Genomic DNA, 14,915 nt, shown 5'->3' with positions numbered 1-14,915 from the left:
ACTTGCAAAAACTTTGTCATTTTATTTGTGTAAAAAATGGAAGATACGAAGTCGTTATTAATGATGGTGTTGCACAAGATTTTCCAGAATCAACCAAAAACAATTGAGAATATGTTTCAATTAATACACAACTTCAACAACGGAAAAATCGAGAAAAAACATTACGAAAAGGTAAAATACGCATTCATTCTCGTACCAACTTAAATATTGTTTACAGACACTGAAAACAATCTGCGATCTGATGAACGATGAATTGCCATCACCCATATTAGTTTATATATTAACTTTAGTTGACATGCCCCAAGATTTTGACTCAACTTCCCCTATTATAGAAAAAATGAAGAAAACGCATGATTTTCTCCCGGAAATCAAGTACACCACTCTGTTAAATGCTTGATAAAAGACTATATTTTAGTTTTTTGTAGCGTTAGACCCCATTTATTGGAATACTTGAACAACATGAAGCCACCCCACTATAATACAAAAAATCGCAACAACGGGGTAGAAGTTCCAGAAAAAAGTAAAATTCCCGAATTTTCCGTCCCAGAATCGAAAAATACCAACATCGAAGAGAAAAAAGACGCGCTTTGCTTTCTAAAACCTGCTAAAATAGGGAAAAGGACGTGTCGAAGACACGTTTCTAAAATAACAGGTTCGCCGAAGTGTTTAATAGACATTTGTGCCGTTTTCGTCGTCGCAAATGAAAGCGCCTTGAAAGAAATGTACAAGAAAAAACAAGTTTCGGCTTGGCGTTTGATAAACAGCAATGTTTTTTGCGGGAGCAAACTTAGCCAATGCTACGACGTTGTAAAAGATTTAAACAGAAAAACTAAGTGGTTGCGAGAAATAGAGTCAGAGAATATTTCGACAGAGTTATTTACAGAGGAATACAAGAACAGCAACGTGTTTTTGCAAGAAAATCATCTGCTGTGTAAATTAAAAACAGACCCTTTCATTTTATCCGAACAAACTGAGAAAACTATAGACACATTGTTGGCAGATCAATAATTTTTAAAATTTTGTATTCCGTAGTAATTTTACGAATGTTGGCAACATTTTTCATCTCGTTATTGATTGTAGTTGTGATTGGTTGAATAAAAACTTATTAAACCAATAAGGGACCAGTTCGGGCATTCGAAAAGATGGCTACGCTGCCGTCACCGACACAGGTACTGACGACAAATTTTACTAAAAGTCTTGTTAATTTATTAAATGTCGTTGTGTAATTAATCGTAAATTACAACAGTGGTTGGATTCTTGTGGTGGACTGTGTGGTGTATTTTTTGCTTTTGTATGGGTGGTCAGCTTAACCATGTTTTCTTATCACGTCTTGATTGTGACAGTGGGCGGTGTTAAAATGCAATAATATTATCAGTTATGAATATTTCTCGTTGAAACGATTAATTATCTTCAAGCAGTTCGTGCTGCTGCTTTAAAAAAAATAATTTCGGGGTAAATTCAACTGGTGCTTTGGTTTTGGCACACCCTGCCAGGACCAAATACAATGTAATTGTCAAATGTCAGTGCATCAAAAAATCCTAAATGATCAATTAAAAATTTAGACTCGCTAATGTTATTTTAAATAACCACCCCACGGACTACCACGTCATAAGATCATTCCATTTGTTTTGTGATGGTTTACATGTGTGTTATTTTAGGTGGCTGGAAACCACTGTGCCATATATGAGACCTATTATAATGTGGTAAGTATTGGCTAAGCTGTAGTACATAGAAAAAGTGTCAGAATAACACATTTTACTAACAAGCAAGGACAAATCAATAATTCCAGTTAAAACCTCTGAATAACTTTTCTATAGATGAATGATCGTTTTAAAACTTTGTTCACTCATTCATTTAATTACATGTAGATAGCATGAATAAACAGACGTAATAACCATAAAAGTTTTACACTATGGTGTTGTATAAAGTTGCATTATTTTAGGTGGACCCGAATGGTTTCGGAACAGTGGGTGGAATGGAAGCTGCGCGCTTCCTTAAACGATCTGGGCTGAGTGATGTTATTCTGTCAAAAATATGGGATCTTTCAGATCCAGGTGGACGTGGTTGTCTTGATAAGTCCGGCATGTTTGTAGCTTTAAAATTAGTCGCACTTGTACAAAATGGTAAAGACTTAAATATCTCCAATGTTAATATGGATGTACCCCCACCAAAAATGGGAGACATCCCTCTACCAAAACCTGTGAAGCCTCCACCACCTAGTAATACTCCTTTAATTACCTCCTTGCCTCCAACAGCAGTAGATTGGACAGTAAAACCTTCAGAGCGAGAAAAATACGATAAATTATTTGAGTCATTGCAACCCATGAATGGACTAATACCAGGCAATAAAGTAAAAAAATCGTTTAAAATTTTTACTGCCTGTTAATTAGTTTTGTTCAAGGTGAAAAACGTTTTAATGGAATCTAAACTACCATTTGAAACGTTAGGTAAAATTTGGGACTTGGCAGATCAAGATAAAGACGGAATGTTGGATAGGCATGAATTTATCGCGGTATGTATAGACCGCTATTTTTTATTTTTTTTAATGTTACAAGTTTTAGGCTATGCATTTAGTTTATAAAGCACTTGATAAGTATGCAATACCAAATACTCTTCCTGTCGAACTTATGCCCCCTGCAAAAACGAAAAATAGTCATCACGTTGCAACCACTTTACTGAACAGAAGTTTAGACGGGGTTAAACCTGATATTCCTCCACCACCGACTGCAACTTCTGTTATTCCACCATTAAAACCCGTTCAGACTGTCCAACCGACAATTCCGTGGGTTGTAACACCAGACGAGAAGGCCAAATCTGACGCTCTGTTCATAAAAAGTGATATTGATAAAGATGGATTTGTGTCAGGACAAGAAATTAAAAACGTGTTTCTTCAATCAGGGGTACCACAACATGTTTTGGCTCACATTTGGTAAGTAAGAAATATTTTTATTGTGACGTTTTAACGGTGATTTTTAGGGCGTTATGTGATATTAAACAAAGTGGGAAACTAAATAATGAACAATTTGCGTTAGCCATGTGGTTTGTTGCAAGGTGCCTAAAAGGAATAGAACCGCCAGCAGTGTTGACCTCTGATATGGTTCCTCCTAGTTTTCGGTCTGTTAAACCAGATGGAATTGTAGTAAGTGATGGCTCTTTTTTCGTTATTTTAGTTTCTTTATAGTCTTTTGTCGAAAACAAGCTTTTATGAAGACATACAGTATCACTGAAAATACTAAAACTGCACCAAATAGCATGAGGTGATGATTAAAGTTCAAAGAAAGTCGTTTTTCCACTATTAGTCTTACGGTTCCGGCTAAGTCGTGACGCTGCCAACAACTGAAATTAAAATCAACATATATTAACAGTTGAAAATTGTTGACAAATATTTTCAATACAATTTTTAAGTGCAACAAATTTATTGTACAAAGCATAATGAAAACAAGTCACTTGATACATTTGAAGCTGGTGCTGCTTGTAAAATTTTAGCGAAAAAAAATTGTTTTAACCCCACCAAGTTTTGATCAAGTCATCTAAAAATTTTGCGAAGTAAATCTTCTTTGAAATTTATATTGTGACATGCTCTTGTAAGTTTAGTTTAATAATTTGCATAAATTTACTTACACAAAATTTCGCAGAATAATTATTATTTTGCTTATCTTCAGCATCCTGTATAAACAGTTGTAAAAAATTAAAAATAATATAAATCGTATAGTACTTGCTAAGATAAAAATGCTTGAATTACTGAACAATATTGAGAGTATTCACTGGAATGAAGAGGGGGTGGGTGGGCGGGGCTATCGCTTTCTTAAAAAATATTCTGTAGGAAAAAGTTAAACTTAGCCCCGCCCACCCACCCGTTCTCTCATTTTTTTCTTCAGAAATAAGAAATAAATGTTATAGCAAATAAGTAGTACAATAAAAAAATTACGATTAACGCTTTTTTTTAACAGCATACGTTCTATTAGTTCCAATTCTCACTTTGTATATGTATATGTAATTCACCCCGCCCACCCGCCGAATTCGAAATCATTAGAATGAGAACAGCGTGTGTGGGCGATGAGATTGATTTTGGCAATGACATCCTCTAAGAAAAAAAAAAGGGTGGGTGGGCGGGGCTAAAACTTGCCAAGATAGGACTGAACTTCAGTACATATTTCTATTTTTCAATTTTTAAAATTTTGACGTTGCTAAATTTTCAGTTTTCCGATTTCTCAACTAATCTATTTTTGATTTTTCTCGATTTCTCCAAGTTTGGATTTTTCAGTTCTTTGGTTCTTCAAATTTTCGACTTTGCTTTTTTGGTTTTTCTCAATTTTCCAAGTTTTTAATGTCTCAATTTTTGATATTACTTTCAGTTTTGGGATTTTTCAATATTTCGTCTCGTAGAATTTTCGATTTTTCGATTTCTGAATTTTTCGATTTTTTATTTTTTCGTTTTTTAAACTTTAGATTTCTCAATTTTTCGACTGTTTTACATTTCGATTTCTCAATTTTTCAACTTTTCGATATTTTAATTTTTTAATTTTTCAATTTTTTCAGATCTCGGTTTATCGAGATGCGGATGTTCCGATGTTTTGATAGTTCAATCGCTTGATTTACCAATTTTTCAATTTTTGAGTTTTCGATTTTTCGTTTTTGGCCTATTTCGGTTTCTCAATTTTTTTATTTTTCCACTTCTCGACCTTTCGACCCCTCAATTTCTCGATCGATTTGTCGGTTTTTTTACTTTTCAGCTTTTCGATTTTTCTATATTTCAATTTCCCAATTTTTTTATTTTCAAGTTTCGATTTCTCGATTTGTTGATTTTTCAGGTTTTCGATTTTTAAATTTTAGATTTTCCAATTTTTATTTTTTTGATTTTTTGATGTTTACTTTTCTCAATTTTTCAATTTTACGATATTTTAATTTTTTAATGTTTTAAATTTTAGGTTTTTCGATTTTTCAGTTCTTCCAATATTTTTTAATTTTTCAAATTTTGACGTTTCAGAATTTCAGATTTCCGATTTCTCAATTAATCTATTTTTTATTTTCCCATTTCTCGACTTCCCAAAGTTTCGATCTTTCAGTTCTTCAATTTTTGTAATTCTGGATATTTCGATTTCTTCACTTTTTACTGTTTGGATTTTCAATTTTTAGTTTTTTAAACTTTAGTTTTTTCAATTTTTTAAATTTTCGATTTTCCATTTTTTTAAATTTTTCGATGTTTCTATTTTTCAATTATCCGATTGTTCAATTTCTCGGTTTTAATTTTTCGATATTTTGAATGTTTCAATTTTTAATTTTGCCATGTTAGCTTTTCTATTTTTAAAATTTATCGACTTTTCGATATCTGAAGTTTAATATTTTGTGTGAAAATAGAACCCTTAAATGAAAATAATTACCGAAATGTATTTGCCGAATTTTATACAGACCGTATGCATTTAACAGTTAATCACTTTTTCCAAATGGGGATATCAAAATTCAAAAAGGACAAATTATAACTCTAGAGAATCCCGTTTCTTTGAAAAATTATAAACAAATTTTGCGATTTTTGTTTTCTTAAAACCCGTATCTATAGAAGAATTTTTCAGTTCTTTAATTTTCCCGGTATTTCGTTCGAGTTTTCATTTTTCCAATTTTTAGATTTTGCAATTTTCGATTTAAAATTTCTCGATTTTCAAATTTTAATTTTTCAGTTTTTCGATTTTTTAATTTTTTATTTATTCAAATTTTCGATTTGCAATTTCACGTTTCTCTTTATTATTATTTTTTTTATTTTACAATTTTCCGGTTTTATAATTTTTGATTTTCAATTTTTCATTTTTCTTTTGTCTTTTTAGGAAACTGTACGACTTTTCGAGTTTTCATTTTTAAACTTCGCAGTTTTTTTTTTTAAATTTTGCAATTTTTAGATCTGCAATTTCATCAGTTTTCAATTTTTCTATTGTTCGATCCTTCGATTTTTTTTATTTTACGAATTTTCAATTTCTCCATTTTTCGAGTGTTCGATATCTAGATTTCTCAATTTTTAGATTTTTCAGATTTTTGCTTTTTCGTTTATTCGATTTTTTGTTTTTGGATTGTTCGAGTTTCGATTGTCGATAGTTCGATATTTCGAGTTATCAACTTTCGAATTTTCGTCTTTTCGATTGTTTAATTCCTGGATTTTTCAATTCTCAATTTCTCGAAACTCAGTTTCTCGATTATCGATTTTTAGATTATACAAAAATTTGATTTTTTGATTTTACGGTTTTTAGATGTTTCAATTTTTCAAATTCTCGAATTCTAGGCTTTCCGATTTCTCAATTTTTTCATTTGCAATTTTTCATTTTTCTTTTGTCTCCACAATTTTATGACACGTTTTCTTCGAATTTTCATTTTTAAATTTGGCAGTTTTCCGATTTACCAACTGTTGATATTGGAATTTCATAAATTTTCAATTTTTAATTTTTCTATTATTCGATTCTTCGATGTTTCAATTTTTCGGATCCTCGAATTCCGGGTTCTCGATTTCTCAATTTCTGGATTTTTTGAATTCTCAATTTTTTTTATTTTTCGTTTTTTTTTTTTTTTTTTATTTTATTTAATAGTCGATTTTCGATACTTCAGTTTTTTGAGTTCCCAATTTTCAATTTTTCGCTTTTCAATTGTTCGATTCCTCAATATCTTGATTTCTCAATTTATAGATTTTTCAGATTTTTGTTTTTTTTTTCGAGTGTACGATCGCTCAGTTTTCGATTTTTCAATTCTCAATTTTTCGATTTTTCAATTCTCAATTTTTCGATTTTTCAAATTTTTATTTTGATTTTTAGAATTCCCAATTTTTCATTTTATCGATTGTTCAAATTTTCGGAATTTGGATTTATCTTTTTCGATTGTTCGATTGATCATTTTTTTGGTTTTCCGATTTTTCCAATTATCATTTTGATTTTTGGATTTTTCTAGTTTCGATTCTCGATAGTTCGTTATTTCTTTCGATTTTTCGTTTTTTCGCTTGTTCGATTCTTCGATGTTTCGGGTCCTCGAATTGTGATCCTCGATTTCCCAATTTTTCATTTTTTCGATTGTTCGAATTTTCAGTATTTGGATCTGGGTTTTTCGATTTTTCCAATTTTTCATTTTTTCGATTGTTCGGATTTTCGGAATTTCGATTTTTGGGTTCTTCGATTTTTCAAATTTTCATCTTGTTTTTTCGAATTCTTGATTTTTCGTTTTTTTTTTATTGTACTTAATAGTTGATTTTCGATACTTCGATTTTTGAGTTCCCAATTTTCAATTTTTCGCTTTTCAATTGTTTGATTCCTCAATATCTTGATTTCTCAATTTATAGATTTTTCAGATTTTTTTTTCGATTGTACGATCGATCAGTTTTCGATTTCTCAATTCTCAAGTTTCCGATTTTTCAAAATTTTATTTTGATTTTTAGAATTGCCAATTTTTCATTGTTTCGATTGTTCAAATTTTCGGAATTTGGATTCATCTTGATTTTTAGAATTGCCAATTTTTCGTTTTTATATTGTATGATTTTCCGATTTCCGATACTTGGATTTCTTGAGTTACCAACTTTGGATGTTTTGCTTTTTCGATTGTTCTCTGCCTCAAGTTTTTGATTTCTAAATTTTTAGATTTTTCAGATTTTTGCCTTTTTTTTTAGTTTTTGGATTTTTCGAGTTTCGATTCTCGATCGTTCGATATTTCTTTCGATTTTTCGATTGTTCGATGTTTCAATTTTTCGGATCCTCGAATTCTGGTTCTCGATTTCTCAATTTCTCGATTTTTCGAATTCTCTTTTTTTAATTTTTCGAGAATTCTCAATTTTTCATTTTTCGATTGTTCGAATGTTCGGAATTTGGATTTGTGGGTTTTTCGATATTCCCTATTTTTTATTTTTTCGATTGTTCGAATTTTCGGAATTTGGATGTTTGGGTTCTTCGATTTTTCAAATTTTCATCTTGTTTTTTCTAATTCGTAATTTTTCGTTTTTTTTATTGTATTTAATTTTAATCGATTTTCGATACTTCGATTTTTTGAGTTCCCAATTTTCAATTTTTCGCTTTTCAGTTGTTTGATCCTCTATCTCTTAATTTCTCAATTTTTAGATTTTTCAGATTTTTGCTTTTTTTCGATTGTACGATTGCTCAGTTTTCGATTTCTCAATTCTCAATTCCTCGATTTTCCAAATGTTTATTGTGATTTTTAGAATTCCCAATTTTTCATGTTTTAGATTGTTCGAATTTTCTGAATTTGGGTTTATCAATTTTTCAAATTTTCGTCTTGTTTTTTCGAATTCTTAATTTTTCGTTTTTTTTTATTGTATTGTCGATTTTCGATACTTCGATTTTTTGAGTTTTCAATTTTTCGCTTTTCAATTGTTCGATTCCTCAATTTCTCGATTTCGCAACATCTTGATTTCTCAATTTTCAATTTCTCGATTTTTCAAATTTTCATTTTGATTTTTATTAGAATTCCCAATTTTTCATTTTTTAGATTGTTCGAATTTTCGGAATTTGAGTTTATCGATTTTTCAAATTTTCATCTTGATTTTCCGAATTCTTAAATTTTTCGTTTTTTTATTGTAGTTAATTGTCGATTTTCGATACTTCAATTTTTGAGTTCCCAGTTTTCAATTTTTCGTTTTTCAATTGGTGAATTCCTCAATTTCTTGATTTCTCAATATTTTGATTTCTTAATTTTTAGATTTTTCAGATTTTTGCTTTTTTTTCGATTTTACGATTGCTGAGTTTTCGATTTCTCAATTCTCCATTTTTCAAATTTTTATTTTGATTTTTAGAATTCCCAATTTTTCATTTTTTCGAATGTTCGAATTGTCGGAATTTGCTTGTTTGGGTTCTTCGATTTTTCAAATTTTCATCTCGTTTTTTTCGAATTCTTAATTTTTCGTTTTTTTTTTAATTGTATTTAATAGTCGATTTTCGATACTTCGATTTTTAAGTTCCCAATTTTCAATTTTTCGCTATTCAAATGTTCGATTCCCCAATTTCTTGATTTCTCAATATCTTGATTTCTCAATTTTTAGATTTTTCAGATTTTTGCTTTTTTTTTCGATTGTACGATTGCTCAGTTTTCAATTTCACAATTTTCAATTTCTCGATTTTTCAAATTTTTATTTTAATTATTAGAATTCCCAATTTTTCATTTTTTAGATTGTTCGAATTTTCAGAATTTGGATTCATCGTGATTTATCGAATTCTTAATTTTTCGTTTTTGTATTGTATGATTTTTCGATTTCCGATACTTCGGTTTCTTGAGTTCGCAACTTTCGATTTTTTGCTTTTTCGATTGATCGATGCCTCAATTTTTTGATTTTTCAATTTTTAGATTTTTCAGATTTTTGCTTTTTGTTTTTTTTTTTTAGTTTTTTCGCCTTTTCATTTTTTTTTGGTTTTCCTATTTTTCTAGTTTTATCATTTTGATTTTTGGATTTTTCGAGTTTCGATTCTCCATAGTTCGTTATTTCTTTCGATTTTTCGTTTTTTCGATTGTTCGATTTTCCGACGCTTCACTTTTTCTGGTCCTCGAATTCTGGTTCTCGATTTCTCAGTTTCTCGATTTTTCGAAAACTCAATTTTTTTATTTTTCGAATTGTCGATTTTTCTAATTTTCGTTTTGATTTTACGAATTCTCAATTTTTCATTTTTTCGATTGTTCGAATTTTCGGAATTTGAATGTTTGGGCTTCTTCGATTTTTTCAAATTTTCATCTTGTTTTTTCGAATTCTTAATTTTTCGTTTTTTTTTATTGTATTTAATTGTCGATTTTCGATACTTCGATTTTTTGAGTCCCCAATTTTCAATTTTTCGCTTTTCAATTGTTCGATTCCTCAATTTCTTGATTTTTCAAATTTTTATTGTGATTTTTAGAATTCTCAATTTTTCATTTTTTAGATTGTTCGAATTTTCGGAATTTGGATTCATCTTGATTTTTGGAATTCTTAATTTTTCGTTTTTGTATTGTATGATTTTTCGTGTATTGTATGATTTTTCGATTTCTTGAGTTCCCAACTATCGATTTTTGGTTTTTTCGATTGTTCGATTCTTCGATGCTTCAATTTTTCTGGTCCTCGATTTCTCAATTTCTCGATTTTTCGAATTCTCTATTTTTTTTATTTTTCGAATTGTCGATTTTTCTAATTTTCGTTTTGATTTTTCGAATTCCCAATTTTTCATTTTTTCGATTGTTCGAATTTTCGGAATTTGGATTTGTGGGTTTTTCGATTTTTCCAATTTTCATCTTGATTTTTCGAATTCCCAATTTTTCATTTTTTCGTTTTTGTTTTATGTATTTAATAGTCGATTTTCGATTCATCGATTTTTTGAGTTCCCAATTTTCAATTTTTCAATTTTAAATTGTTCGATTCCTCAATTTCTTGATTTCTCAATTTTTAGATTTTTCAGATTTTTGATTTTTTTCGATTGTACCATTTGCTCAATTTTCGATTTCTCAATTTCTCGATTTTTCAGGTTTTTATTTTGATTTTTAGAATTCCCAATTTTTCATTTTTTAGATTGTTCGAATTTTCGGAATTTGGATTTTTGGGTTTATCGATTTTTCAAATTTCCATCTTGATTTTTCGAATTCTTAATTTTTGGGGTGTTTGTTGTATTTAATTGTCGATTTTCGATACTTCGATTTTTTGTTCCCAACTTTCAGTTTTTAGATTTTTCAGATTTTTGCTTTTTTTTCGATTGTACGATTGCTTAGTTTTCGATTTCTCAATTCTCAATTTCTCAATTTTGCAAATTTTGATTTTGAGAATTCCCAATTTTTCATTTTTTTGATTGTTCGAATTTTCGGAATTTGAATTCATCTTGATTTTTCGAATTCTTAATTTTTCGTTTTTGTATTGTATGATTTTTGGATTTCCGATACTTCGATTTCTTGAGTTCTCAACTTTCGTTTTTTTGCTTTTTCGATTCCTCAATTTTTTGATTTCTAAATATCCCGATTTCTCAATTTTTAGATTTTTCAAATTTTTTGTTTTTTTTTTTTTCGTTTTGTCGATTATTCATTTTTTTGGTTCTCCGATTTTTCCAATTATCATTTTAACTTTTGGATTTGTCGAGTTTCGATTCTCGATAGTTCGATATTTCTTTCGATGTTTCGTTTTTTTTATTGTTCTATTTTTCGGATTGTACATGTTTCAATTTCCGAATTTCTGAAATTTCTGACTGCATTTTTCGAATTCTCGATTAATAAGTTCTCGTTTTTTCAAATTCTTAATGAAATTAAACTAAAATGTTTATCCATACGAACAATCAACGAATAAATTTTTATTGAAAATTATGCTGTAAAATGCATTCAGAATTTGTCATGAAAATTCCGTCCAGAAACTTTAGACCAATTTTCTATTATTTATCTTACCTGTAAATATTGGTATCCGAAATTTTGGCATCCTTAATGTGAATTTTATCGGTGATGCTTATGTACATTCTTCCCTGCGATTCACTTACTAAAAGCTCAGGAATAAGCTTCCTGGAACCGATTTGCCATTCGACCGGAACATCCGAATTCAGGTTTCTAAAAATTACGACAAAATATAATAAAAATACTCATTTTTATGCATTAATACCCCGGACAAGATAACACAACATGTTTGCCTTTTTCCTCATATTGCAGAAACCGTGTAACTGAAGGCTGTATCGACGGTATTCCTTGTAGAACTGAGTAAATTCCAGCAGAATTGTTAGCGCGTTCAATGACATTCCCATTTTTGTCGCGCACCTCAAACACCTTATTTTCTGGACATGAAGTCTGATAGTGTATTGTATCAATTAAATTAAATTGAATTGGAAACTGTATAAAAATGTACCTTACAATATCCTGCCATAACTTGATTTTTACTGGTCGCCACAGCATTTATCTGTTTTACAGATTGTGGGAGTAAATGAGATTGACAAGAAACACCAAATTTAAATATTTGTAGTAATTCGTAATCTTTTTCCGGAATATTAATAGTTTCTGTTGTGTTTGTAGCGTTGTCGGTGTTAATCGTAGTTGTATTTTCTTGGTATTTAACGACACAATAACCGATGCGGTATCTTCGACCGATTTGGTTGCACTTGGTGCATGAAGTCCAAGGAGTCCATTCTGTGTCGACGATTAAATTAAAACCAGGGATTACGTAGGGTTTTCGAGGATAAGGACCAGAAGGGGCTTCAAGTGCATGCACCTTCAAACAATTTATTACATTAAAACTATGTTTTTTTGTATTTACTTCTTCCAAGTCTTCGTCCGAACTTTCAACTACTGTTAAAAAATAGGGTGGAGCTGCGACTTTTGCTATGCGGCAAACGTATTGTCCGCTTTGTTGCTTTTGAAGATTGTACAGTTGAAGAGAGCCGCTCGACTGTGATAACAAAACTGTTTCTGTATAGTCGACTGGTCGAAGTTTTTTGTCTCCCAGACTAGCCCAGTACCATTTCACTAAATCAATCCTTGTGCTTTCTTCAGGACTTAGACATAATTTACAATCGAGTCTATATTAATGCTACTTATTTTATAATCTTACAATTACTTAGTGGTTACCTAACTGACGTAGATTCAAATATTTGGAGAGATTCAGGAGTGATGGACATAGTTCGTCCCAGATTTGTATTCTGCGCCATAAGACAGGCGTAATATTCATCCCATTTTTCTTTGTTTATTTGTCTATAATTTTCGTTTGTTCCAGGGAATTCGGTTAAATCATGTCCTAAAAAGTGCCACGTTTTATCTTTTCCGAACTTTTTTTTATACGCTTCTTTGGATTTTTGTTTTAATTTTTTCAGAGCATTACTGAAAATTGTGCTCGCAGGAGAAACAAGCAGCGTAAAAATCAAAATCTTTACTAAACATTTTACCTTCATTTATGACAATGCTGTCATTTTCATTTTTTTATGCATATTTGATTGTTTTTATTTTTTGTTAGGAAAACAACAACACACGATACTCGAATCCCGAACTGGATATGATCAGTAAGGACATTGAAGAATTGGTTAGGGAAAAGTTAGCTTTAGAAACGGACATTGCACAAAAAGAAGCGGACATTAAAATAAAGAGCGGCGAAATTAAAAGTCTGCAGGTAAGTCAAACAACCAACTATAATTTTCTTAACGAACCGTGGTGTGTGATACAAGTGAACTTATTACTGTTGTCGTAATTATTACTGTTTATTTGTTAATATTTAAAGTAATGTTAGTGAAACTTGAGTTTTCTTTTCTTGTGTAAAAAACTGGTTTTTCATTGTAAGTTTTTATTTGCTTGCTAAATGTCGGTCCTTTTTTAACCTCTTAACCTCTGTTTTGATCTTACACATCATAACCTCTCCGTTGCTTTCTTGTCTGTTTCTTTAATAAGTCCCCACGAAAAGCACCGTAGGGGTGAAGTGTGTGTCCCCGTCTTTTAATCTTTTAATCCAAAATTTAATTTTCAAAAATTATTCTTTTTGTATACATAATGAATTCTGTTTGTTGTAAATGTAAGAGTTTGGTGGTTAATTCTACAACTTGTACTAAATGTAAGAATGTATTTCATTTGAGCTGTTTGCGTTCCTTCAAAAATTATTCGTTAATTGCTGATGATGTAAATTCAATTAACTCCTGTCCTCGATGTGATAAATCCAGTAAAATTGACCTTGAAAATACGACGATCACACTCCTGCGTGAACAGAACGAGTTTCTTAGAGCGGAACTTGATGAATTGAAGAAGTCCTTCAAGGATTCTGTTAAACATATTTTAGATGAAGTTGAGGAACGCGTATCCATGTTATTTGAGAATTTACGTGATGATCTAAAATCATCTATTACGGCGTCTGTTAGACAAGAATTTGATGGTTTTAAGCCTGTGGTAGATACTATTTTTAAAACCAACTTAGGGTCAATTTCTACTAACCAAACACCTGCTTGTACACCCTCTGAAACTGATAAACCGTATCTGCCCAAGACCCAACTATTTAATCGACGTAAAATTATTTTACTGGCTGATGGTAAGGGACGTAATTGTGTCAAATTACTTAACGAATATCTATCACACAATGAATACGACGTTTCTTCCATAATCAAGCCCAATGCATCTTTTGAAAAGATAATTGCCGATAATATTTCGACGGTTCACTGTCAAGATTTCGTTATGATATTTGGCGGAGATGTAGAAGTATCGAGTGGCAAAATACTGAATCATGATATTTTCAACGACTTAGCTTCTGACAAATTTAAAAATACTAAGATTATTCTTATTGGTTATCCATTTTCGCCAGATCGTCCCGTCTTAAACAAATTTGCATATGAGATTAATTGTCAATTACATAAAATTGCAACATCCAATACGCATAATAATATATTTTTCCTTGATGCAAATAAATTTATATTTAGACAGTTTCAATCTCATATTTCCATCAATGACGCTACTAAGAGAACTATAATATTTTCTCTTGTTAATTACTTGTCTCGAAGCAATGTTGATGCCCTAAACACTGCACCTATTTCTCCGATAAAATGCCAACATTATACTTTAGCTCCTAGAAATGAAATATTTACCACTCCAATCAATAAGTCAACTTCTATGCACGGTAAACCTCAGTTTTTTCGAGTCGGTTCGTCTGCGTTCCCAAATTTTAAATAAAAATAACTTAGTTTCACGTCTAACGGCATCCAATTCTCTAATTCAAAACACTTCACTTAATCGTACTTTCACCACTACGACTCTGAGCTTTTTATATCAGAATGTCAGAGGCTTAAACTCCAAATTTGACTCATTTTCTAACAACTTATTATCTTGTGTTGACGAGGTCGACGTTTTAATTCTTACTGAAACATGGTTGCATGAGGACGTTGCAAATTCAGAACTATTTCCTGACAACTATTGCATCTTTCGCTGTGATCGAAAGTATAAATATCTGGGTGCTGTCAGAGGTGGTGGAGTTTTGATTGCCATCAATA

At 30.6% G+C, this 14,915-nt stretch overlaps 2 protein-coding genes and 1 long non-coding RNA gene across 6 annotated transcripts in view; 2 read left to right on the top strand and 1 right to left on the bottom strand.

Moving 5' to 3' along the window:
- On the top strand, positions 1–994 carry LOC135136688 (uncharacterized). The gene is made up of 3 exons (XR_010281742.1): positions 1–171; positions 218–372; positions 426–994. It is a non-coding gene; the product is annotated as an uncharacterized LOC135136688 (long non-coding RNA).
- A 112-nt stretch (positions 995–1,106) lies between these two features.
- Positions 1,107–14,915, top strand: part of LOC135136154 (epidermal growth factor receptor substrate 15-like 1) — a 33,403-nt gene continuing 19,594 nt past the window's right edge. For 3 of the 4 annotated variants that reach the window (XM_064065297.1, XM_064065296.1, XM_064065295.1), the window contains exons 1-7: positions 1,108–1,169; positions 1,659–1,703; positions 1,943–2,350; positions 2,402–2,512; positions 2,562–2,929; positions 2,977–3,139; positions 12,908–13,060. In XM_064065297.1, the coding sequence (XP_063921367.1) occupies positions 1,143–1,169; positions 1,659–1,703; positions 1,943–2,350; positions 2,402–2,512; positions 2,562–2,929; positions 2,977–3,139; positions 12,908–13,060 (1,275 nt within the window). In that variant the 5' untranslated portion in view covers positions 1,108–1,142. Of the gene's footprint in view, positions 1,170–1,658; positions 1,704–1,942; positions 2,351–2,401; positions 2,513–2,561; positions 2,930–2,976; positions 3,140–12,907; positions 13,061–14,915 lie in introns of all 4 variants that reach the window. The other variant, XM_064065298.1, reaches the window with a different exon arrangement.
- On the bottom strand, positions 3,137–12,860 carry LOC135136155 (Ig-like V-type domain-containing protein FAM187A). The gene is made up of 6 exons (XM_064065299.1): positions 12,526–12,860; positions 12,215–12,476; positions 11,810–12,169; positions 11,570–11,751; positions 11,362–11,517; positions 3,137–3,336 (listed from the first exon to the last, which is right to left on the bottom strand). Exons 1-6 carry the CDS (start codon positions 12,843–12,845, stop codon positions 3,162–3,164), a joined length of 1,455 nt encoding a protein of 484 aa, XP_063921369.1. The 5' UTR covers positions 12,846–12,860; the 3' UTR covers positions 3,137–3,161.

Source organism: Zophobas morio, unplaced genomic scaffold, assembly GCF_036711695.1.
Source record: "Zophobas morio isolate AGI-343-1 ecotype UQ-CSIRO unplaced genomic scaffold, CSIRO_AGI_Zmor_V1 ptg000026l, whole genome shotgun sequence".
Lineage (NCBI taxonomy): Eukaryota > Metazoa > Arthropoda > Insecta > Coleoptera > Tenebrionidae > Zophobas > Zophobas morio.
This window is presented reverse-complemented; position numbering and strand designations above follow the sequence as displayed.